The sequence below is a fragment of the Panicum virgatum genome, chromosome 4K (genome assembly GCF_016808335.1).
Source record: "Panicum virgatum strain AP13 chromosome 4K, P.virgatum_v5, whole genome shotgun sequence".
Classification (NCBI taxonomy): domain Eukaryota; kingdom Viridiplantae; phylum Streptophyta; class Magnoliopsida; order Poales; family Poaceae; genus Panicum; species Panicum virgatum.
Window position 1 is genome coordinate 38,471,821 of NC_053139.1, and position 25,207 is coordinate 38,497,027.

General features: G+C 49.2%; 2 protein-coding genes and 1 long non-coding RNA gene across 3 annotated transcripts; 2 read left to right on the top strand and 1 right to left on the bottom strand.

The window, feature by feature from the left end:
- Positions 1-14,105: 14,105 nt before the first annotated feature.
- Positions 14,106-19,858, top strand: LOC120703894. Its single transcript, XM_039988101.1, has 8 exons — positions 14,106-14,820; positions 15,782-15,946; positions 16,225-16,320; positions 16,416-16,514; positions 17,495-17,599; positions 17,694-17,834; positions 18,881-19,168; positions 19,323-19,858. The coding sequence occupies exons 1-8, from the start codon at positions 14,248-14,250 to the stop codon at positions 19,611-19,613; spliced, it is 1,758 nt and encodes a 585-aa protein (XP_039844035.1). The 5' UTR covers positions 14,106-14,247; the 3' UTR covers positions 19,614-19,858.
- LOC120703895 lies at positions 18,810-19,409 on the bottom strand. The gene is made up of 2 exons (XR_005687301.1): positions 19,286-19,409; positions 18,810-19,188 (listed from the first exon to the last, which is right to left on the bottom strand). It is a non-coding gene; the product is annotated as an uncharacterized LOC120703895 (long non-coding RNA).
- A 745-nt stretch (positions 19,859-20,603) lies between the features above and the next one.
- On the top strand, positions 20,604-21,980 carry LOC120703896 (chlorophyll a-b binding protein 8, chloroplastic-like). Its single transcript, XM_039988102.1, has 3 exons — positions 20,604-20,862; positions 20,954-21,015; positions 21,125-21,980. The coding sequence occupies exons 1-3, from the start codon at positions 20,734-20,736 to the stop codon at positions 21,738-21,740; spliced, it is 807 nt and encodes a 268-aa protein (XP_039844036.1). The 5' UTR covers positions 20,604-20,733; the 3' UTR covers positions 21,741-21,980.
- Positions 21,981-25,207: the final 3,227 nt, after the last annotated feature.

A 25,207-nucleotide genomic window follows, 5' to 3' on the forward strand; every position in this document is an offset into this window, starting at 1 on the left:
TGAGGAATGGTGTGCTGAGAAACGAATCAAGCATGAATTCTCAACCAAGTACACTCCGGAACAAAATGGTCTTGTTGAGAGGAAAAATAGAACCTTAATTGATATGGCAAGATCAATGCTCTCCGAATACAATGTTTCGGATAGCTTTTGGGCCGAAACAATCAACACGGCTTGTCATGCCTCTAATAGATTGTATTGCCATAGATTTCATAACGAAACCCCATATGAGTTGCTCATTGGAAGGAAGCCAAATATCTCATATTTTAGAGTGTTTGGTTGCAAATGCTATATTCTCAAGAAGGGAACTCGGTTATCAAAGTTTCAAAGCAAATGTGATGAGGGTTTTGTTCTTGGATACTCATCTTGTAGCAAGGCTTATCAGGTCTACAACAAAACACATGGCATTGTTGAAGAAGCATATAATGTTGAGTTTGATGAAACCAATGGGTCTCATAATGAACAAGAAAATCTTGATGATGTGAGAAGTGATGGTTTGAGAAATGCAATGAAAAATATGTCAATTGGTGATGTTAGACCAAGAGAAGAAGATGAAGATGAAGATGGTCTTTCTATCTCTATTAGAGTTAATCCTTCAACTTCTATCTCAAATGATCAAGCACAATAAATTGTACAAGATTCAAGTAATGATGATTCTCAAGTACAAGATCAAGTTGGTTCATCTAGTGCACCTTCTACATCAACTCAGGAACCCATTGTTCCTCAAAGAATTCATCATACTCTTGCAAAAGATCATCCGGTGGATCAAATCATGGGTGATATTAGTAAGGGTGTTCAAATCTCGCATTGCTTCATTTTGTGAACATTATTCTTTTGTATCTTTTCTTGAACCTAACCGTGTAGATGAAGCATTGAGAGATCCGGATTGGGTGAATGCTATGCATGAAGAATTAAATAATTTCTCCCGGAATCAAGTTTGGGATCTAGTTGAGAGGCCCAAGAATTATAATGTTATTGGCACTAAATGAGTCTTTAGAAACAAGCAAAATAAAGATGGAATGGTTGTGAGAAACAAAGCAAGATTGGTAGCTCAAGGCTTCACTCAAGTCGAAGGTTTGGATTTTGGTGAAACTTTCGCTCCCGTTGGTAGATTAGAAGCTATTAGAATTTTATTAGCTTATGCTTGCTCTCACAACATAAAACTTTTTCAAATGGATGTGAAAAGTGCTTTGTTGAATGGCAAGATTAGTGAACTTGTTTTTGTTGATCAACCTCCCGGTTTTGAAGATCCCAAGAAGCCAAATCATGTATACAAACTATCTAAAGCTCTTTATGGTCTTAAGCAAGCTCCACGAGCTTGGTATGAAAGATTGAGGGACTTTCTTATCTCTAAGGGCTTCAAAATTGGTAAGGTTGACACTACTTTGTTCACTAAAGAAATTGGTAAGGATTTGTTTGTTTGTCAAATTTATGTTGATGATATTATCTTTGGTTCAACTAACCCAAGTTTTTGTGAGGAATTTGGTGAAATGATGTCTAGGGAATTTGAGATGTCCATAATTGGTGAATTGAGTTTCTTTCTTGGACTTCAAATCAAGCAACTCAAGGAAGGCACCTTTGTGTGTCAATCAAAATATGTGAAGGATATCTTGAAAAAAATTGATATGGAAGATGCAAAACCAATCAAGACTCCTATGGCCACCAATGGGCATCTCGACCTCGATGAGGGAGGTAACCCGGTTGACCAAAAGCTTTACCGTTCTATGATCGGTAGTTTGCTTTATTTGACCGCATCTAGGCCCAACATCATGTTTAGTGTTTGCATGTGTGCACGATTTCAAGCCGCACCTAGAGAATGTCATTTGACTGCCGTCAAAAGGATCATGAGATACTTGAAATATACTCCTAATATTGGCTTATGGTATCCCAAGGGTGCTCATTTTGATTTGGTTGGTTTTTCGGATTCGGATTATGCGGGGTGCAAGGTTGATAGGAAGAGCACTTCCGGTGGTTGCCAATTTCTTGGAAGATCTCTTGTTTGTTGGTCTTCAAAGAAGCAAAATTCCGTGGCTCTTTCAACTGCCGAAGCGGAATATGTCTCGGCCGGAAGTTGTTGTGCACAATTGTTATGGATGAAGCAAACTCTTCTCGATTATGGTGTGAAATTTGATGAAATTCTCTTATTGTGTGATAATGAAAGTGCCGTGAAGATTGCTACTAATCCGGTTCAACATTCAAGAACCAAGCATATTGATATCCGCCATCATTTTCTTAGAGATCATGTGAACAAGGGTGATATCAAGATTGATGGTATTGGCACGGATGATCAATTAGCCGATATATTTACCAAGCCTTTGGATGAATCTCGGTTTTGCAAGTTAAGAAATGAGTTAAATATCATTGACTTCTCAAATGTGGTTTGAAAACTAGCACATGTGGCATATGGTTCTTTCATGCACTCTTTGTTTCATTTTTCTGAATTTTTGAGGTATTTTTGAGCCATTTATGAGTTTTCATGATTTTACTCGATTTATTTTTGAATTCTTGTTGTAACTTGCTCATATGAGTCTTTTAAAGGTTTCCATGCAAGATTTGAGATTTTTGGATTTTTACATGAGCAATGATGCCAAATTGAAGTTGGAATTGAGAAAGTTGGCAAAATTCTGGGCTGTCTGAAATTTGGTACAGCGGACGGCCCGCAGGTAAGAGGCGGACAGTCCGCCGAAGGACAGCGGACGGTCCGGTGTAGATCTGCGGACAGTCCGCCTGTGTTGGGAAGAATTTACCAGAGGCAGTTTCAGTCGGGTGGTAGTGTAAAAATTCAAAGGCGGACGGTCCGCCAGGATACCGCGGACAGCCCGCGACTGGACATAATGGTGGGGTCGGCCAGACTTGACTTATAATGGGTGTCCTTCTCACTCCCCCCACCAAACCGCACACATCATCCAAAAGCTCTCTCTTTCTCTCAAGCACGTGGGGGAGACGACAAGTTCAATGTTTTTTGGCATGATTCCCGGACGGTCCGAGAACATCCCCGGACTCTTCTCAAAGATTGTACATCATGTCCTCCCGGTATTTTGACGAATCCCTAACTCTTGTTCTTGGATTTCTTTATTGGAAAGAGTTAGGGTTAGATGCTCCGATCTGTTTTTGGACCATGGATTCTTGAAAATACATGGGGGATCTTGTTCCTAGTGATGAGGAAATGTTATAGTTAAAATTTGGTTATTGGATTTGAATCAAAACTCAAAACATGGGTGAATCAAAGTTGAGGGCGATTTTGTGTTCCTGCACAGAACAGATGGGTCGCGGACAGTCCGCCCGCTAAACGCGGACGGTCCGCCGTGGTGGTTCATGAACCGCGGACGGTCCGCGTTCAGAAGAGCGGATGGTCCGCCAGTGTCAGATTTTTCAGATGCCAGCTGAACTGACTTATATCATTATGGATTCGTTCTATTGCTTTAGTAATTGTTCTTATGGTTAAATCTTGATCTCAGGCCACCCCGGAAGATCATCAAGGCCACTGCTTCCAAAATCAAGAAGGCTATGACTTCCAAAAGACAAAGAGACAGTGATGACTCTGATGATGTGGACTATGCTCCCAATCTCAGTGAGATGGCTGCAGCATCTTCAGTAGGTGATGTTGGTGATGAATCCTCAGAGGAAGAGACTGAGGGAATTGAGGATGATGTTACAGATCTGATGGGGCTAGATCTTCCTAGCCGACAGTGGACTGCTGAGAGCTATGCCAATGCTAGAGCAGTGAATCAATTCAACTTGCCTCGGGACATCAACATCCTCTTCTTCAAAACTGAGGTACAAAAAGATGTTTACTTTGGTCATCTAGTTAAGAAGAATGTATTCAAACATCAGACCATTGACCTAGGCTATATGAGACAACAACAAGTCATGTCTGATCTAGTGGATAGATTTGTGCAAATGGGGTTAGCAAATTTTCTACAGCATAGGTGTGATTGGAATGAAACAGTCATACATCAGTTCTATGCCACTCTAGAGATCAACATGGTTGAGGAAACATTTTGGTGGACAACTGGCAAGAGAACATATTATGCTACATTTGCACAGTTTGCTGAGGCTAATCAGTTGGATTATGATTTCATCACTAGTGAGCAAAGTGTGAATGTTGTGTTCGAAAACCCCCTAGATGAGAATGACTACCCCATGTACTATGAGCCTGCACATCTTGGTATTGCTAGAAGCTTTGGGGGCACTCAGGGTTTGAGGCATCATCCTGCTATGATTAATAAGATTGTCAGAGTCACATTCCTGCCTAAGAGTGGCAACAAGGACAAGATTAGAGGGCTCTATTGGAATGTGATATCTCATATCATGAACGGAAATAAAATAAATGGCATTGCTCTTATTATGGATCAGCTTGCAGATTTAAGGCTTAACATGGAGATGAACCTATATTTTGCTCCATACATTATGTCCATTATCAAGGTCAAGTCTAGCTTCAGAGGGATATGTGAAAGCAAGCACACCCCCTTCAGGCCATTCAAGAATGACAATACTTTTCTTTTGAGACCTTTGACTCCTTTCTCTGGAGATGATATGGATGCTGAAGCACAGGGGCAGGATGATGATAGTGATGATGATGCTCATATGGGAGCAGCTGCAGCTCAACATGCCATGCCACCACCGCATCCTCCAGTACAGCAGCAGTGGGCTCCTCCAGCTGGCTACTTTGACCCTTACTTTGCATCCATGCAGGAGAGCATGTCCTCTCAGATTGTGGGGTTGGCTGATCAGATGCAGAATCAGATGAACCTCAACTTCCAGAACATGCAGCAGCAAATGTTCCAGCCCATGATGGCTCAGATGCAGAGGGTTCAGCAGAGTTTACACTCAGACATAGCAGCTCTTGATTCACGCTTTGAGGATTTGCCCTCTTCTGAGCATTTTGAGCAGCTTGAGCAAAGACAGGAGCAGCTAGAGCAGCGCTTTGATACATTCAGCACAGCCTTCACCGGGTTTTCTGACCACTTCTACTCAGTATTTCCGGCTCCAGTGCCGCCTCCAGAGTTCTACCCGCACCAGCCGTTCTACCCACCACCACCTCCTCCGCCGCCGATGGGTTGACTTTCTTGGCAATTGATGCCAAAGGGGGAGAAGGAGCTTTGGAGTGCTTGGATCTAGGGGGAGCTCATGGACTTCTTATGGACTTCATTCACTTTTGGCTTCTGCTTGCCACTCATGATTATTTGTGTTGAACTATTGTATTACATGTTTATGATTTGTGTCTTGCATGAACTCGGTTTGAGACTTGTGTTTGGATTTGAACATTTGGTTTGTAATGTGTGATGAACTATGTTGGTTTGTGTTACTCTTATCTATTCATGTTCATCTTGTGGTTGTGAGGTTGTGCTAACCAAGCTAAAATTTCATATATATATATATATATATATATATATATCTTGTATCTTTTATGCCTCGATTTCCACTTGTAGGGAAAGCTCCGTCAAAATTTTCAAATATATAAATGTGCTCTTGGTATTCATGCAAATTTATATGCACATATCAAGGGGGAGTTCTCTCTACTCATCGAACTTGGTGAATTTATTCATACCATATTCTGAAATTTTCAAGAAAAATGAGTAAGTTCTTCCAAAGTTCAATTCCAAGTCCACCTTATGCCTAGTGTATAAAGTTGACTTGAACACATTTATCACTCCAAAATTTAGTGTTGTCATTAATTACCAAAAAGGGGGAGATTGAAAGCATCTAGGCCCCTAATTCAAGTTTTGATATTTAATGACAACGATTTGTGGATTAACGATTTCATTTGAGATAATGAGTATAGGTTGATCCACGGATGAAAGAGATTTGGTTGTGAACGTGTGGAGTTTTGGAGATGATGAGCAAAGCTTGGGCTCAAGGCAAAGGTATAAAATAGGGGCTTTGTATTTTACCGGTCACAAGGTGTTTAGTGGATGAAAAGTGACCGGATTTATTGGATAGATAGTCGTACTATCAAGAGGGGTCGAGTACTCGTGCTTGACGGGTCCTTAGTGCCATTTTGCTCAAAATGTCTAGTTGCGTGCATGAGGGCTAACGGCGTTTTGAAAAGATTTGAAAAAGACTATGTTTGAGAGCTGACTGAGTAATGGAGGATAGTCCGCACCCGAGGGGCGGACAGTCCGCGCCCGTTCCAGAGAGCTTGCAGAGGCTCTGGTGGGCTGGCGGACAGTCCGGCCCAGGTGGGCGGACGGTCCACCCCTATATTTCAAAAATGTGCCGGAGAGGGTGTCTATATATACCCAATGCCCGGCCATTGGGTGTCTCTCTTGGCCATTTGGACTGCATTCTTGACACCATAGAGCTAAGGCATCCCTCTCTCACACACACTTGCTTAGAGATTGCATTCTTGAGAGTGTGAGGGCTTCTTAGTGCATTGCATCAAGAGTTTGAGCTTTGTGGCACTAGGGAAACTTCAAGCAAGCGTCATCGACTTGTTACTCTTGGGAGTTGCCGCTCCCTAGACAGCTTGGAGAAGAGGATTTCTTGGAGCTCCTCCAAGGAGATTGTTGAGGAGCCCCGATTTCGGTTGTGAGAGGTCTTGTGCTCACCTCACCGGAGTGGTGAAGAGCAACTCTAGTGGAATCAAGGTGTGGAGCGGTTTCTTGATTCAAGCCGGCTCAAGATCAAGAGGTTCTTGATAGATGAGCGGTTGATTCTTGGAATCCACCTCAACGTGGATTAGGGGTGACCGGCAAGTCATCGACACCACGGGATAAATTCTTGTGTCAAGCTTAGTTACTTCTCTTGCTCGCTTTAATTCTTGTTTTTTACATTGATCAATTTACTTTACTAGAGCTTGAATTGTATCTTGTCACCCTAGGTTGCAAACCCATCTAGAGATAGTAGTAGCATGACATAGGGCTTTCCTTTGTTACTAATTAAATTTCTCAAGTGTTGTTGGTTTTAGTTTTTAAACCATCTATTCACCCCCCCTCTAGTAGGTGTTCTTGATCCTACAGCTTCGTCCTCCGCTTGAGCCTCCGCGTGCTTGACACACTCGACGTCACACTCGTAGGCGTGCTCGAATGAGGAGCCGACGGTGACGACACCCCTCGGGCCCGGCATCTTCAACTTGAGGTAGGTGTAGTTGGGTATGGCCATGAACTTATCGTAGCAGGGACGACCAAGGATGGCATGACAGGCTCCCCGAAACCCCACCACCTCGACGGTGAGCACATCCTTGCGGAAGTTGGCTGCTGTACCGAAGCAGACAGGTAGGTCGATCTGACTGAGGGGTTGGACTCGCTTCCCCGGGGCAACGCCATGGAATGGCGACTTGCTAGGGCGGAGCTTGTTCAATCCAATCCCCATGAGCTCCAAGGTGTGGGCGTACAAGATGTTGAGGCTGCTGCCTCCGTCCATGAGCACCTTGGAGAAGCGGGTGTTGCTGATGATGGGGTCGACAACAAGCGGGTACTATCCCGGGTGTGGGATGTAGTCGGGGTGGTCCTCGCGGCCGAAGGAAATGGTGTCCTCCGACCAGTCGAGGTAGGATGGCGTGGCCTTGGTGACGGAGAAGACTTCCCGACGCTCACGCTTGCGCTGCCGAGAGGTCATGTTTGTCGTCGGCCCTCCGAAGATGAAGAAGGCGTTCTCCACCGGGGGGAACTTGTCATCTCCACCTTTGTCGCCAGCATCCTTCTTCTTGTCCTTGCCGCGATGCGTGACGCGGTTGTAGTATTTCCGGAGCATCTCGCACTGCTCGAGGGTGTGGTTGACCGAGCCCTTGTGGTAAGGGCACGACTTCTTGAGCATGTCGTCGAACAGGCCGCCACCGCCTCGAGGGGGGCCTCGAGGTCCTTTGCGGTTCGGGGCAGCAACGAAGGCCTCGTCGGAGTCTTCCGCCTGTCCCGGTCCACGCTGGTTCGGTGGGGCCGGCTTCTTTCCTTTCTTCCCCTGCTTTTGTTTCTTGGCGGGGGAGTTGGTCTTGGTGTTGCCGCCCTCTGCGGGCGCATCTTCCTTACGCTTGTTCACCTTGTCGTCAAAGATGGTACCAACTGCCTCCTCACCTGCGGCGTAGTTGGTGGCAGCATCGAACAGCTCGTTGGTGCTGGCGGGATGACTTTCGCGCAAGCTCGTGCACCAGGTTTCTGCACGTCGTGCCTTTGAGAAAAGCGTTGATGAACTCGACGTGGGTGACGCTGGGGAGCTCGGTGCAATTCTTGGAGAAGCGCCGCACAGTCGCGCAGGGACTCCTTGGGCTTCTGCCGACACCCTTTGAGGTCCCAGGAGTTCCCAGGGCACACGTAAATGCCCTAGAAGTTGCCCACGAAGATCTTGACTAGGTCGGCCCAGTCGTGGATCTGGTCCGTGGGCAAGTGCTCGAACCACGTTCGCGTGGCGTCAACGAGGTGAAGGGGGAGGTTGTGGATGATGACCGCGTCATCCGTCGCACCGCCCAGCTGGCATGCTAGGCGGTAGTCGTTGAGCCAGACCGCAGGATCGGTCTCGCCCGAGTACTTGACGAGCATGGTGGGCTGTCGAAAGTGTAGGGGAAAGGGAGCGGTACGAATCTCCCGGCTGAACACACGGGTGCCCGGAGGCTCCGGTGACTCGCCCCTGTCATGCTCGGGGTTGAAGCGGCCACCCCGTCGAGGGGTGTACTTCCTGCCATTGATGATGTTACGGGCGTCGCCGTCGCCGGCGTGCCCGCGCGTGTCGTGGAGTCGCTCCCTTGCGGGAGTCCTTCCGATGCAGTCGTGCACCAAGGGTGCCTTCGGACCGTCTACTGCGACTGCCTTGCCCTTTCCTTCTGGGGGAGAGTGCGCTGTGGCCTCGCAGCCCTGGTGTGCTGCACCTCTGTTTTTTGGGACTGTCGAGCGCATGCGAGACGCAGAGCTCTCGGCCTGCTGCACAACAGCCTGCTCGATGAGCACCTGTGCCTCGTGGCGCAGGTTGCGACCCGAAGTCGTAGATGGCTCGGGCATTGCTTGGAGTAGGTAGACCGCAGCGATGAGTTTCTCACCGGTCGTTTTCAGTTCCGGTGGTCTGTCGACGTTGTCGTCGGCTAGGATCCGTTCCCGGGTGACGCGCCCCGCCGCCCGGGCCTACGCGCCACACGCGGTGCGCTGCTGTTCGAGCACAGTGCGCAGTTCCTGTGTCTGCCGGCGCCGCTTGTCGAGCCTAGCATGAAGCTCTTTGAGTTGCGCCAGCTATGCCTGCCGCACAGCCAAGCTTGACGAAGAAGAAGGGTTCGCGACAGGCACCACTGCTTGGTTTGCCTGTGCGTCTGCCCCACCGTTCCTGTCATTGCCTGGAGCGCCGTCGTTTTGCCCGTCCGCGAGCTGGACCATGAAGCACTCCCAAGTGGGATCGTAGTCCCCCTCGCTGGAGTCCTCAGAGCAGGTGAGGCAGTAAGCCGCCGTGAGCTGGAACGAGCGGAAAGCGTCGGGGTCGCGGACGCCGGAGTAGTCCTCGGCCTCCTCGGCCGTGAAGTTGTCCATGAAGAAGCTAATGTCGTCGGCGATTGAACCCGCCGTCTAGGGGTAGGAGTCATCAGGAGATGATGCGATGAGGTCGCGGATCGAGAGGAGGTGATGACTCGGCAGATCCTCATACTCGGTGAAGTTGGTGCTAGACGAAGAAGCATAATTGACAGTGTTGCACATCCCGAAGGGAAAGGGCGACGGTGCAGTCGCGCCCTCCCTGGGAGGCACTGGGGCTGCAGTCGATGATGGTGCCGGCGCAGACGGCGTCGGAGCACATGATGACGAAGTGGTGGCTCCGTCGACCGCGACGCTGAGCTGCGACATGCCAACCTCAACCCACGTGGGGGAGTTGAGGCATTCCGCCCTGCGCCGCTCCACGCGCGCCTGTCGCGAGCGCTGGCCCGAGCGCCTGTTGTGCCGGGCTGGTGAATTCGGAGCGTCGGGGTTGTGTCTGGGCGAGAGGAGCTCCATGAGGTAACCGTTGCTGGTTGCCCTGAACTCAAGACTCCCGAACCGAATCTCGTATCCCGCTGGGAGCGGATCTGGTTGCCATCCCTGGAGATCAAATGGGAACAAAAGAGAAATGTCACGCAGCTGCCCCTACATGGCGCGCCAACTGTCGGCGTCCTGACCCGGCGGTCCGGACCCAACTAGTGATGTTGTTGCGTGTTCCTCGTCCCAGATGTTGATGTAAGAGGTAACACAGTAACACACGGGTTTATTCTGGTTCCGGCCGTGGGGCTGTACGTCCAGCAAGGTAAATTTTCTTTTGTGGTATATTTATGAATGTGCTCTGTCTATTAAATATTCATATATTGTGATTATTGTTCTTATTTGTTTTGTTGTAGTAATGGGTTGTCTGTTTATAGTATTTCTGAATCCATATATATGTTCATCTTTACATTGATTATAAACCATCTGTTCAGATTTGTTATCTTGGTATGCATGTGTCTTCTGTTCTAGAATGATAGGACAAGCTAATGTTTGAAAGATGTGTTGAGATAGCTTAAGAAGCTAAGATGCATTTTTCTGATTTCAAACACAGATATTCGAAAAACAGATGAGGAAATGGATGGTGATGGAGAAAACATTGGCAGCAACAAAGGTGGATCAATCGTAGATGAGTCTTCTTGAATGAACATTATGGTTAGCATGGCTGCTAGTACAATAACGCCGCTGCTAGTATGCTCGTACTCGTACATAAACAAAAGTCGTTTACACTAGTAGAAAACAAGCCATAGGTCCGCTTCAAAAGTACCAGTTTGAAGAAGACCGGGGTGGATGGAAGCCTAAGGAGATCTTTTAGCACCAGGTGATAACACCACCCTGTGCCAAAAGCTAGACATAGGTACTAATCCTTTAGTACCGGGTAATAACGCCACCCGATATCTTTGTCTAGCCTTTGGTACTCCACAGGTTACTTCAAAAGAAAATATCTCTTTCTCAACCACAACTGTTGTGTAGGTGAGATGGTAAGGAGCTACCCATGAGGCAAGAGGTCGTGGGTTTAAATCCTAACCATGGCATGCCGCGCCTCTTCCCAGGTTTCATATATTTTGACCAACAATACTTTGGGACCGGGTGAAACCTTCACCCGGTACTGTCGGCGTCCTGACCCGGCGGTTCGGACCCAACTAGTGATGATGCTGCGTATTCCTCGTCCCAGATGTTGATGCAAGAGGCAACACAGTAACGCACAGGTTTATCCTGGTTCCTGTCGTGGGGCCGTATGTCCAGCAAAGGGGTGTGCAAGAGCATTGTACTGTCTTGCACCGGGGGTGCCTGTAGTAGGGGGTACAAGCGAGGCGAGAGAGGGAGGGAAGCTCCCAAGTCTCTGCTAGAGGAGGAGTTGATTGAGGCGAGTGCCAATATCGGGGCTCAGAAGAGCGTTTGGGCTCTGTGAGTAGTGTTGAGTGTTGTTTTCTACCGGATGGACCGGCCCCCAAGACAAGGCCCGCCTCCTCCTTTTATAGACACAAGGAGGGGCTGTGTACATGCACAGGAGATCGTGGAAGTCGTCGTCTTCTCCCCGAATTACGGGGACGCAGTGGTCGAGCACTGTGAAAAGTATACTGTGGGGTATGGCGTCTGGCGTGGCAGTCGTCCTGGGCGTTGTCCTTGGCCTTGCAGAGATCGCGCCGGCGTCCTTGTAGCTCCAGCGGGCGGCGTGGTCGTTGCTGTAGAGGGTACCGTCCTCCAGGCGTGGTGTGGCGATGTTCCGAGGGTCCTGCAGGCCAGGGTCTTCTGGTCAAGGCCGGAGCCGCTTCCGAGGGTCATGCCCATGCCGTTCGAGGGCTCCACGGAGGGAAAAGTTTGAAGGAGGTATGGGGAGGTGGCAGCACAGTGGCTGGAGCAGTGCCGAGCACGTCTTGCACTGCGTCGCAGGTTCCCACAGTATCGCCACAGCGTCCGGAATGGCGGAGCAGTGACCGGAGTTGGCGGACGGGACTCCGGTCACAGCCACTGTGGGGAATGGCGGCCTGACGCCGTCTGACCCAGGCGCTGTGGAGGAGTGGTTGGCATTTAATGCCTCCGTACGGCGGGCGGGTGAGCGGAAGGGCCGTACTGTGTATGTGGGCCACGTATTGGGCTTCTTTGAGTCATTTCCGTTCTTCCAAATTGAAAGGAGGCTGTAGGCCTTAGTGGGCCCGGTTGCCTAACATGTGTTTGCGTTTTTAGGGTGATTTTAGTCCCCTAATTATGGTGCCCCTAATCATGGTACCCGACAGGTATCAAAGGAGGCCTTAGGCTGGGTTCGAATCCTAGCCATGGCACGCGCACGCCTCTTCCCAGGTTTCATATATTTTGCCCAAAAATACTTTGAAACCGGGTGAAATTTTCACCCGGTACCAAAGGTGACCGGTCAAAATACTCGGTGTCCTAGTCGCCCACATTTAGTTCCGTTTTCGTGGTACCATGTCCAAAATCAGTACCTAAGGCCAATTTCAACCAGGTTTCGTGGTACCGATAGGCCAATTTCAACCGGCACTTATGACTCTTTCTCTAGTAGTGTTAGGTGTGCGAGCAATTAGGCAATTGACTAGTGGTTTATCGATTGCGAGTTGTTGTAACGCTCTTCAGCCATTCTGATGCGAACTAGCCTGCTTTCGCCCTGTGAGCATGTCACGGCTCACGACAAGGGCAACATGCTTGTCGAGTGCCTAATTAGTTTTTGTTTCGTCTAAATTTAATTCTCTGTACAAGTGCCGCAACATTCTTTTCGAATGTTAAATTTTGGATCTCAACAAGGCCTAAAGCCCCCAAGTAAAATCTTCGTTAGTGTCTGGTGCCAACTAAAACGGGAGACGAGCAGGGGCGGAGCTGCCCATTGGCATTGGGGTCACAAGACCCCGATAAAATTTTGTAAATCCTATAGAAATCTACTATTTATTACTATTATTGACCCCAATATATAAACGTGGCGACCCCGGTGACATTTGTGGCCGGCTTCGCCCCTGGAGACGAGGAGGTGAGAGGAACCGTCTCCCCCTGAAATCATTCGATCACGTGCAATGCACTAGAGCGCGAACACCTCTCGGAAGTCTCGGCGGGGCCTACCAGTCAGGGGGCGCGCCAAGAGCCTGCCCTTGCTGCGACCTGCGAGGCTGCCAGCGAATCCTCGGTTCCCAACGAGCCAATCATTGAGCCGAGCACTGCAGAGTGCAGTCGTCCACCAGAGCAAAGTTCAAATTTTCCCGCTCGTTTTCTTCCCCAGCAGGCAGCAGCTTGCCTGCGGTCTGCAGCCTCTCTGCCCATCCGTGTCGCGTCGAAGCACCGGAGCCGCGGCGAGCACCGCGAGGGCGAGGCGTGCGCCGGCGGAGCGCACGATGCGCGCGCGCCTCCGGCCTGGTTTGGTTAGTTTTGATGGAAATTTTTTATAATTTTGACCATTAATTAGAGATATTAAATTAATTTTAAATACAAAACACCTCCACAACTATGGGTACTGTAGCAAAGAAGACTTTGACCGCATGATTGTAGGATGATTAGAACATGCCACTGTAGCATTACTGTATCTAATTATATATTAATTAGGCTTATTAGATTCGGCACTATATCCATCTTTAAAAAGATTTTAAAAATAGATTATATTTAGTACTCCATGTATATAAGATTTCGTGTCCGCGAAAAATTCACTGCAGAAACCAAACAAGACCGACGGGAGCAAGGGGACCGGGACGACGTGACAGGCGGTAGGCTTCCCCGCGGGCGGATTGGCCGATGCCGCGCGCGGCGCTCGCGCGGCGAGAGGAGGCAGAGCCGCAGAGGGAGGACAGCGCGGGGCGCGGGGTCACGCTGCCGGTGCAGCGACATCCAACTACCAGGTGATCCCGGGCGCCATGTGGCCCCGCGATACGGCCGCCACCTGGGTATCTGACCAGCCACGAGTCTCGCAAAGCTCGCAACTTGTGGGCCAACCGTTACCTCGAATTTTAAAACGGAGCGTCCACGCAGCACTGCTGCTCTGTCGAGCCTCGTAAATTCCCCCTCAAAACCCGGCACAAGTTTAAAATTCGAATTCGCTCGCAGTCGCATCGCATCGGCATCGCACGCCGTCCTCCCCTCGGCTCCACTGACAGGTGGGTCTGGCTGGAGTCCACGCCACCGCGGGGCACACCTGCGTCACGCGGGGTTTGACACAGGCCGCGGCAGGATTTGGAAAATTTCTCGTTCCAATTCTGCTCGGTGCACTCGAAGCTGTTGCTGTCGCCATTTCCCTCTCTTATCTCCGGGGGGGAAGAGGAGGTGAGCTGGGGGATTTTGTTGGTTAGCTAGCGGCCGCTCCGAACCCTAGCTCGCTCCGGCCGCCGGCGGGGCGATGGCGGCGGCGTTCCGGTCGGGGACGAGGCGGGGGGACGCCTTCGCGGCCCTGGAGGACGCCGGCTCCGCCACGCGCGGGCGGCCAGCTGCGGGCGGCGGCGGCGGGGGGAACAGAATCCGGCGGTCGAGGAGCCTGAGCCGGTTCCCGCCGCCGCCGTCGCCGACGCCCGAGGACGCCGCGACGCCGTCCTCGCGGTTCGTCAACAAGGTCAGGGGCGGGCTGCCCCCGGAGATCAGCCTCGACGACCTCGCCGACGAGTTCTTCCGGGCCAGGGCGGAGTCCGAGGACGACGACGAGGAGGAGGACGCGGCGGTCGCGCGCGGCCGGCCGAGGTACCCGGCGCCCGCCGAGAAGGGCGGCGGCATCGGCGGCGGCAGGCGGAGCTCCACCGCGCGGTACGCCAGGGACACGGAGTCGTCGCGGCAGCGCGAGCGCTCCGTGTCGCGGCCGCCGGCCGAGCGGCGAGGCGTAGCGGCCAATGGGGTGCGTGTCGGCACCGCAGCGAGGCAGCGCTATGCGTCGGTGGACCGGCGGGCTTCGATGGATCGGCATCGGTGGTGCGATTCGGATGTAAGTATATCACCAGAATACTGCTAGTTTTTCCAGTCTATGTTGATTTTTTTTTAAAAAGTTGTTGAATTTTCATAATGGCATTTAATTTAGGCTTTAGGGGTGAATTCAATTTTAGATTAAACTACTGAAGTTGCTTAGGGATAATTGAATCCTATTTTTGTGGGTGCCTGGGAGTTGCATTGCTCTGTTAGGAAAATAGAAATACACATATCTTGTACTGGCAAAATAGGCAAAACTTTCCATGTCCATTTTGGGACAACTGTGTGAAAGACAGCTAGGCGCTTGTTCACAATAAAATTTCTACCTGCTGTGTTGTGCAACTGTTTCTCCCTCAAAGCTCTGGTCATGATCATTAATGTTCAGTACTTGAGTTCTAAAAAAAATTATCATTAATGTTGACAGATAATGTTATATTGTTGATATCCTGAAATCAGATTGGAAGGGTAGTGAAATTGGGTAACTGGTGCATTTCAGACTTGATACCAAATTACCAATACAATATCTGATAATGTGCTAACATATACACAACACTGTGTTTCGTTGTCTATTGTTGCACCAGTTGTTTGGTACTTTGGTTGATTATACTCTCTGTTTGATTGTTAGCTTCAATAGCTGATGTTGTCTAGCATTCCAGTATGAAATTATTCCCTTAAGTTCAAAAGTCAAAACTGTTCGGCTGTGATTATGCTTACCAGTGTGTCAATTATACATCCAGTGTCTCACATTATTTTTTTCTGTTAGTATTATCAATTATGTTTGGTTACTAAGCTTTTTATGCTTTGCTCTGATCCAGCACTACGCTATTCCTGTTCAATTGCCCAAAGTTTGTTCCTTTCGGAAACCCAAAAGTACTTATATTTTAAGCTTGTTCCATTTCCGTGTTTGATGGAAATATTTATCACAGTTCTTATATGTACAATTTTATTATTTAATCCGGGTTTATGTTTTTTGGGTGCAGAATGATATGGAAGTTTCTCACCGGTATGTTTCTAGGGGGATACATACCAAAAGTAGTAGCGGCAATAGCCTGCAGAATTCATTCAATAAACCATCTAAAGCAAATCATGCTTTGAAGAGGTCTACAAGTCAAAAGGATTTCTTTCATTCACGAGATAGCAGCTCAGTGAGTACTTTTTGGCTTCTTTAATTCTTTGAACTGAATTTGAATAAGATATCAAATAACTCCCCCTTTATCAAAAAGTTGTGCTACAGTATCCTAGTACCAGCTTGTACAATTAACTCTAGTGTTCTATTCATAGATGCTTGATAGAATTAAATCTGTCCTTGTCTTGCTCGTGCATACTAAATTTGGCTGTATGGTGGGTTTTTGTAGCCTCAACTCAAACTTACGTTCTGTATGATTGAAATTTCAAATGTGCATTATTATCATGACTTCTGCAGAGCCATTCTTCACTTACTGATGATGAGTCTAGGAACTCTCATTCTTTCTATATCAGGAATCAGAAGGCAGCCTGTGCAGTTTATGGTCTTGACAAGGTGATTTCACAATCTTCATTCTTTTTTTATCAAAACTAGATAATGCAAATAGCAAGAGTTTATTGGCTATTGCTTTATATATTGTAATTTGATAGGAGCACCAAATTGGTGATGAGGCTGGAAATGTATTGTATGATGTTATGCGGAAAGAACTTAGGCAAGCTGTTGAAGAAATCAGGACTCAGCTTGAAAAGGTATTTTTTACATAGTGAAGCTCTTGATCGTCTATTCGCCTTTGGTTATCTCCCCTTAGCTTAGATGATTTCTCTAGCTTCTTATGTGTACAAAGTTTTGATCGATGTGATAACATGATGAATATGGCAATTGAAGAATGCTGTGTTTCAACCAGCAAATGCAAGGGACTTTTCTTTATGAGAAATATTTCACTGGACGGGTGGAGGTCTTCAATCTTCATTGACCACTTACCCTATCATAGAAAGCTTACTTGGATAGTGTGCTGCAGATTAAGTCTTTAGTATTGGGGCACTAATGCATCAAGTCTGATTTATATGTACAGAGATAGGAGTTCAGTAGTTAACAAGCTGAGACATACTGGGAGCAGAGTTCTAAGCTAATGATCCAGTTCCTATCTAGAGAGTAGACACCCTAGAAGAGTTTGCACTTTACTTGTGTTTCTTTTTTTTATGCTGATATGTCGAAATTAGCACAGATATATGCTTCTGTATGGTATGATCGTGGACAAAATGTTACGTGCCTTCATTTGGAGTGTTTACTTAATAAATTCCTTGCCATCAGATCGTCTTTCTATTTTTATGAAGAAGTATGATCTTAATTTCTGGAGTACTTATCCTAAAACTGTAATTTCACATCATCACTGAAGGATGTGCAGAATACTTCTGCTTCGTCAAAACAACATTGATTTCTAGGTATGTAACAGTTAGGTTGAGTAGAACAGTAGTAATTGTGCATGGTGATCCTGAAGAAGCATCTTTTTTTTTGCATGGTGTGCTCTGGAGCTAGATATCTAGAATCTATTGTTCAATTGACATCATGTCTTCTATTGAGAGCTTATATCAGCGCATCGGCTGCTTGTTAGGGGAAGAAAATGATTACATTTGGTCATTCCTTGCTACGCGTTCCAGTGTTCGCTAGAATTGTAAAGCTATGATCCAATAAATCTGATTGCCTTCTCTTTTATTTGCACATTCTCCAGACTGTGACAAAATCTGAACCTTCAGAAAAGGTTTTAAGCAGTGATGGACAACCAACACAAGTTATTACTGAGCTCCGAAGGAGCTATACTAATAAATTGGAAGAGGTATGTTTCTATGGAAACAGAATGTTTTTAATCTTTGTATTTATTCTGAATCTTTATTCAATATGTATTTTTGCTTCTTCTGTGCATCTTTCAGTCAGAAAAGCGGAAGCAGGAATTGTTAGCTCAATTGGCTGCAGAAGAACAACATGGTCATGAGCTCACAAAAATAGTTAGAGAACTGCTACCTACTCCTAAGAAGACTGCAAATCTACAAAGGCAGCCGCGGCACAGAAGAGTAAGCTATGCAGCACGGATACGGATACGCGTATCGGTATCGGAAGGATACGGATACGCGGATACGGCAATTTTCTAAAAAACCCGATACGCGGATACGTTTTACTATTTTCTTTAAATAAATAAATAATGGTGCATATTAAATTTGTGAAAGTAGTAAAGTAGTAAATTACCTTGCAATAGCAATTACTAGCCAAAGCAAAGACCAAAAGCAAAATTGACCGAAAATAGAAATAGGAGATCGCCTCAGACCTTAGTTAATAGACCAAGCCCAAATAAACCTATATGAGCCTACTCAGAACAACTATATAAAAAGAAAACTCTACTCTAAATTTCTCCACACCGTCCGCCGCCCCTTCCCTCCTCCTCCTCCTGCTCCCACCCCCGCCCCTCCCCTCCTGCTCCGGCCGCCGCGCGGGGCCAGTCCGCTCCGGATTCGGCGGCGGCGCGGCTCCTCTCCCTCTCCCTCGAGTGATGGCGGCGGCTCCTCCCTCTCCTCTCCCTCGAGCTCGGGCGGATCCGGCGGCGCGCGGCTCCTCTCCCTCTCCCTCGAGCGACGGCGGCGGCGGCTCCTCTCCCTTGAGCTCGAGCTCGGCCGGCGCTCGGGGAGGCTGGATCCAGCCCCGGCGCGGGCGGATCCGGCGGCGGAGAGGGGCCGCAGCGGTGCGGGGACGCGGTGGCAACGGCGGAGCGAGGCCGCGGCGGTGCGGGGACGCGGCAGAGCGGGGCCGGCGTGCGTGTGCAGCCATGCGAGGCGTCGCCGCATCGGGACATCGAGGCAGGGGAGCGTTGGCTTCTTGTTGGGCTGGACCGTATCCGAACTGGGCCGAGACGTATCCATTCGTGAGTTTCCGGCCCAACTAAACTGGGATACACGGATACGGCGTGGATACGTATCCATGTCGGATACATATCCGATACGGGATACGCATGCCACCTGCCGTATCCGTGTTTCTGAGAGAGTAAGCATACATGGTTGCCTTTTCAATTGTTTCCAGTCATTATTGTACACGTACAAATAAGAAACTTCATGTAAATGTCTTCCAGAGGAGCAATGATAGATCAAAGATGTCAAAACGACTTACTGAAGAGGCTGAGCAATACTTTGAAGATTTCCTGTCAAACGTTGAAGACACTGACTTTTCATCTTTTGATGGAGAAAGAAGTGACACAAGTTCAACCAAGAAGGATGTGTTACATCATGCTATGATAGAAACTCCAGTGGCTCTCCCAAAAGTAGGTTCACCTGCTGAGGCAGATGGCGTTGCCCTTCCCTGGCTGCAATGGGAAACTACCAACGATCTTCAAACCTCTCCATACAAAACCAAGGCTCAGGTAATGATGACACCATTGTTCTGTAGAAGTGGTAATCTGATTCTTAAATTATTAAACAATACTTTTAAATGGCAAGGATGTTTTATGAAATAGGTGAGCTAATATTTCCAATGTTACCTTCTCTCTGATTGCATGCTTAATTGCTCATTTTTAGGGAGAAAGTACAGCGTGCAGCACCAGCAGCCAGACTGTGAGCAGCCGTGGGAGCTGGAGCCCTGGAGACTACGCCACCTCAACTACCTCCAAAGACAAAGTAATGGCCGGGTTTGAGGGGGTTGGGGTTCGTCAAAGCAGCTGCCCTCATCTCGCTGGAACCTCGTCATTTCACATCGACGACTATCTTCACCTGCGGCAGAGCGAGGACCTCCTCTTCGAGAAGTGGAGGCAGAAGCAAAGAATCGAGTCTGGCGGCCTGTTCCTGTGCAGTAGACCGACGATACTGTAGACTATGGCCAATTATTTCTCGGCCTGGTCCCCTGGCAGGATGAGCGCAGTGTGTCGAATTAGGTAGCTGGTGAGGGGGTAGAGTTAGGTCAATAAATGTGTAGATTTACATTTGGTTACTATTTTAGTTCATACTCTCTCAGTTTTGTGAATCAGCAGTGGTTTAACCAGGACTGGATAGTGTTACCTCTGGACTCTGTAAATTTTTCCGTTGCTCCATCGCTATAAAAGTGAAAGTTTTTTTTATATAGTCTATGAAAGTGAAAGTGAAAGTTAAAGTGAAAGCTGGAGCCGGTGCCCTTCGAGCTCTCGTCCTGGATTTCTGGAGAGAGCTTTCGACGTGCCAGTAGCTTCATGGGCTGGAACTGTTCTGGGCCTCGTTTCGGCCCACGGTTCCATCCGGAACACGCACCCACATATAATTGTACGGCTCCAAATAATCAGGAAGAAAAATGCGCCAGGACTCCTGGGCTGTGTTTAGATGAGGTGAAAAGGGAGAGAAAAAGTCACATCAGTCACTGTAGCATATTGTAACACTTTTCGTTTGTTTGTGGTAAATATTGTCCTACCATGACCTAACTAGGCTCAAAAGATTCGTCTCGCAACGTACATCAAAACTATGCAATTAGTTTTTTTATTTAACTACATTTAGTACTCCATGTATGGGTTATTTACTATATTTAATGTTTCGATGTGATAGGAGATGTGATAGATGTGATGGAAAGTTTGGAAATTTGGTGGAAACTAAACACACCCCTGGAGGGATGGACGAAAAAAATCTTCGTCATGTCTTGGCCAGGAGAAATTGTTTCGGCGACGGCCTCCTGCTGCCAGCCTGCCACACACAGATACAGGTTCCCTCTGTCGGCTTCATCTGGCCCTCCTTATCCCATCGTACCCGCCACACGGCGCGCCGCCAGTGGCCCCGCGGATGCGGCCTCATCTCCCCCGGCCACCACCGCGCGCGGTTTAGATTTCCCTGGGGCCCCCTCTCGCCGCGCCGTCACATATTTTTCCGCGCCCCTTCTTGTGCGCCCCTCTCCTCCTCCCGAACCGCACGCAGACACCACAGACCGCAGGGCACCCCGTGTCGGCAGCGGAGCAGAAGCAGCGAGCGATCCATGGCGGCCCAGGCTCTCCTCTCCGGGCGGCAGCTGCTCGGCCGCCCCGTGCAGTCGGCCGTCTCCCGGTCCTCGTCGGCCAGGAAGGCGCCCTTCGTCGTCAGGGCCAGCTCCAGCCCGCCGGCCAAGGTCCCTACTACTAGCTCCGATCCTCGTGCTACCGATCCGTGAACGAATGAATTGTGAATTGAATTGAATTGAATCTTGTTTCTCTTTGCAGCAAGGCGCCGACCGGCAGCTGTGGTTCGCGTCCAAGCAGTCCCTCTCCTACCTCGATGGCACGTACGTGGCTGGCCCTTCAATGTTCTTCCGGTTACTCTGTTACTGAATCGATGACGCGCGCGTTCGATCTGAATCTCTGACCTGATCTGAAACTGGATGCTGCGCGCAGGCTGCCCGGCGACTACGGCTTCGACCCGCTGGGGCTGTCGGACCCGGAGGGCACCGGGGGGTTCATCGAGCCCAAGTGGCTGGCCTACGGCGAGGTGATCAACGGCCGGTTCGCCATGCTGGGCGCGGCAGGCGCCATCGCCCCGGAGATCTTCGGCAAGCTGGGCATCATCCCGGCGGAGACGGCGCTGCCGTGGTTCAAGACGGGGGTCATCCCGCCCGCGGGCACCTACAACTACTGGGCCGACTCGTACACGCTCTTCGTCTTCAACATGGCGCTCATGGGCTTCGCCGAGCACCGCCGCCTCCAGGACTGGTACAACCCGGGCTCCATGGGCAAGCAGTACTTCCTCGGGCTTGAGAAGTTCCTCGGCGGCTCCGGCGACCCCTCCTACCCGGGGGGCCCGCTCTTCAACCCGCTCGGGTTCGGCAAGACGGAGAAGGAGATGAAGGAGCTCAAGCTCAAGGAGATCAAGAACGGCAGGCTCGCCATGCTCGCCATCCTCGGATACTTCATCCAGGGGCTCGTCACCGGCGTCGGCCCCTACCAGAACCTGCTCGACCACCTCGCCGACCCCGTCAACAACAACGTGCTCACCAGCCTCAAGTTCCACTAGATGCCGCCGCCGCCGCCTGTTGTCGTTGTAGTGGAAGCGAGAGGTGATCGTCGATGTGCTGTTCATATGCTGGCGGGCTGGCTGGCTGATGGAAGAGGTTTGCATCGTGCATGATCTATCCATGGCCGGCCTGCTTGCTGCTTGTAACAAATTAGTAAATCCATCCTGTTAATTGAGACCAGAAATTGTATTGCACATGGTAAATCAATGTACAATTCCGATCGATTGGGGGTGATGTCATTGTATATGGTCATATGGTGGGCGACGAGCCGACGACGTCCATTTCATCTTACCATCAGTTCATGGTTGTCTACCCTCTATAGAACAAAAACAAAAAGATTATGAGCGCAGTGATTCAAGAAGAGCACGATCTTTTCTTGTGAAGATGTTCGAACGACTTTAGTTTATGGAATATAGAAAATAAAGCAAATATTATGATGTACAAGGGAAGAGATCGATTCCGTCGAAATAATCACTGCGTTCGGCAGCCTGGAGCTGGAGCTGGAGTGCTGTGAGAGAAAAACACTGTTACCTGGCTGGTGGCTAGAGGCTAGTGCTGGAGTGATGTGAGAGAGAAATACTGTAGGGCTGGAGGCTGGAGCTGGAGTCGAACACGGTGAATATGTATAGTTTCTGAGGAATGATTTTAACATGTGGTTTAGATTTTGGAAAGATACGTGTCCACTCGTTTTAGTGCCCTTCTTCAATGCAAAATTCACAAAAACACAGCCGGTGCGGTGAACGGACCCCACCGTTTTTCATTAAGAGGAAGCGACTACGGCTTCTCCCGGCCGCGGAAAAACCCCTGAATCCTGGCCCGTGCCCGAGGGAGCCAAGCCTTGCGGCGAGCACAGCGAGAGAATTTTTTTTACCCCACGGACCGGAAATTCGCTCGACACGGGAATCGAACCCCGGCCGCGGGGGTGCCACCGGACACCCTCGACCAACCGAGCTAGCGACCTCACACAAGGGGGAAAAATCAAGGTTATTCTCCCGTGTCATCGTTCCCCGCCTCCCCGGTACCGGTAGCTTCGATCCTGGCCCCACACAAATCCCAACAGCGACCATAGCGCCACTAACGAAAGGATGTGTGCATGTAACACCCGAGTGTTAAACTTGGGTTTAACTAACTAACTAGTGATCCAATTCTCTCGGTTACAAGTCGAGTCACAAATCGACTCAAAACTCAATTTCAAATTCGGGTGCCAGAGGAACCCGGATACTCCGGGTTTGAATCCGGAAATTCCGGATTTACCCGGATACTCCGGATCTTCTTCCGGATAGTTCGGACTTGACTTGAAATCCTATATCACGTGCTAGGGTCCTTTTTCTGTTTCCAAACGTTAAAACACCAACCAAAGGTTCTTTTTCTCTCCCTCAAGAGCTCTCCCTTTTCCCTTAGCCCTAAACTCCAAATCCTTCCCTCCAAATCCATTCCCAAGGCCAAAGAAGCTCAAATCGGGGGGGGGGGGGGATCATCTTCTCCAGGTATTCCACCATGGGGTGGTTTCGTTTATGAGTTTTTCTTGCAAGGAGAGCTTGCTCAAGGTACTAAGAGCTAGGGCAAAAAGGGATTGATCGATCTCAGATGTTTTAAGCAATTTCTTTTGGGTCAATCATCTCCATGGGAGTCCCTCTGCTAGGGTCTAGAAGGGTTTCGATTTTTGTAGGTTGGTTTTGCTAGAAATCAGAATTTCAGTTTTGGGGGCGCACGAGGATCTGCCGGGTTATCGCCTCATCTCGATCCACGACCTCGCGGCACAGCCACTTGACAGCTTGTACCCCGACTCCTCGGATGAGGGGTACGTCTTCGTGCGCGAACGCTCGCCCCAGACTTCTCCGGAGTTCGCGATCGCGAAGCACTGCTGGCGTTCCAAGCTGCGGCAGACTACTGCTTCGCCTGCTCCGACGACTCCAGCGAGGAGGACTACGATCTCGCCCGGAAGTTCTCCATGGTCGAGCTGGCGGAGCGGGGCAACGACGCGGCAAACGACACGGCAGACTCACCGACGAACCGACCAGTTGAGCCACTGACGAACTCCGCTGCGCCCAGAGCAGCTACTCCGACGAACCACGCCCAAAACTAACGTTTGGAACATTCAGGCTAAGCTACGTCGCTTCTATCCTTGAAATTCCAAACCCTTTTGTACACCGTTTGTACTCGTATTTCTTGGAATAATAAAGGAGTACAATTTACTTATTTATTTTCTGGGAACCTTCCGAACCCTCGGGAGCTCGGATGCACATGAACACCGAGGTACGCTCAGCTTTACCCTCGGCAAAGCCAAGCCTCCCTCGGGGGCTACTACGGGGGAACCCCCGAACGTCCCCAAAGCATCGCCACCGTTTTTCGAAAAAATTTCATATCTAAGATTCTCGTATACTTAGAAAAATAGATGCGAGGCGTAAGCGACTACGGTACGGGGCCGGCCGAGCCGCGGGACCGCCTACGCCTCCGGGATACGGCATCTCCACTCACCACCCTACGCCTAAGTTGCTTATGAACGCAAAATTCCTCGCATAAATTTATCTAAGTCACATACGAGAGCACGAAAACTTAGTAACAAAAACGGCACGCACGAACGCACAAGGCCTCGAGCGGCCAACACTGTCGGTTTACATTAATCTATCTTCTCGCATAGAAACATGTTCAAGGTAAATTGCTAATCCGACTGCATGGGCTCTACGAGCCACAGACTTTCTACAGGCCCTCCTCTCCGTTGCGTGTGCCCTCGAGGGCCACCCTTGGGGGCTACACCATCAAAGGCAAGGCGGCAAACGAGAACGGCGAAGTCCTCACTAATGCTTGGAACATATAGTAGCTACGTCGCTTCTATCCTTAGAGTTCCAAGCTATTCGTACATCGTTTGTACTCGCATTTACGATTTCCAGAAACAATAAAGGAGTATGCTTTACTTGTTTATTTTTTAGGAACTTTCCGGACCCTCGAGGGCTCAGAAGCGCACGAACACTGAGGTACGCCTGGCTTTACCCTCGGCAAAGCCAAGCCTCCCTCGAGGGCTACTACGGGGGGAACCCCCGAACGTCCCCAAAAAACTGCCAATGTTTTTTTGAAAAATTTCCGTATCTAAGTTTCTCGTATACTTGGGAAAAACGGAAGCGAGGCATAAGCAACTACGGCACGAGGCTGGCCGAGTCGTGGGGCCGCCTACGCCTCTGGGATACGGCACCCCCCTCACCACCTCACGCCTAAGTCACTTATGAATGTGAAATTCCTCGCAGAAGTTTACCAAAGTCGCATGCGAGAACACAGAAATAGAGTAGAGAAAACGAGGGCTCGAACGAACAAGGCCTCGATGGGCCACACTGTCTATTCATAAGTACGAATTACTTAATGGAGAAGTACTATTACGATAAAGTACTAACTCATTACATGGGCTCCGAGGCCCAGACTACCTACAGGTTATCATCCCCCCTTTGCGGGTCTTCAGCGGCATCGAATTCGG

What these genes read in the sequence shown, in the direction of transcription:
- LOC120703894 (XM_039988101.1), top strand. Translation starts at nt 14,248, where the DNA reads ATGGCGGCGGCGTTCCGGTCGGGGACGAGGCGGGGGGACGCCTTCGCG. An exon ending in TCAGGACTCAGCTTGAAAAG is followed by an intron (nt 16,515 to 17,494) that starts GTATTTTTTACA and finishes CACATTCTCCAG; the next exon opens with ACTGTGACAAAATCTGAACC. An exon ending in ATACTAATAAATTGGAAGAG is followed by an intron (nt 17,600 to 17,693) that starts GTATGTTTCTAT and finishes TGCATCTTTCAG; the next exon opens with TCAGAAAAGCGGAAGCAGGA.
- LOC120703896 (XM_039988102.1), top strand. Translation starts at nt 20,734, where the DNA reads ATGGCGGCCCAGGCTCTCCTCTCCGGGCGGCAGCTGCTCGGCCGCCCC. An exon ending in GCTCCAGCCCGCCGGCCAAG is followed by an intron (nt 20,863 to 20,953) that starts GTCCCTACTACT and finishes TTCTCTTTGCAG; the next exon opens with CAAGGCGCCGACCGGCAGCT. An exon ending in CTCTCCTACCTCGATGGCAC is followed by an intron (nt 21,016 to 21,124) that starts GTACGTGGCTGG and finishes TGCTGCGCGCAG; the next exon opens with GCTGCCCGGCGACTACGGCT.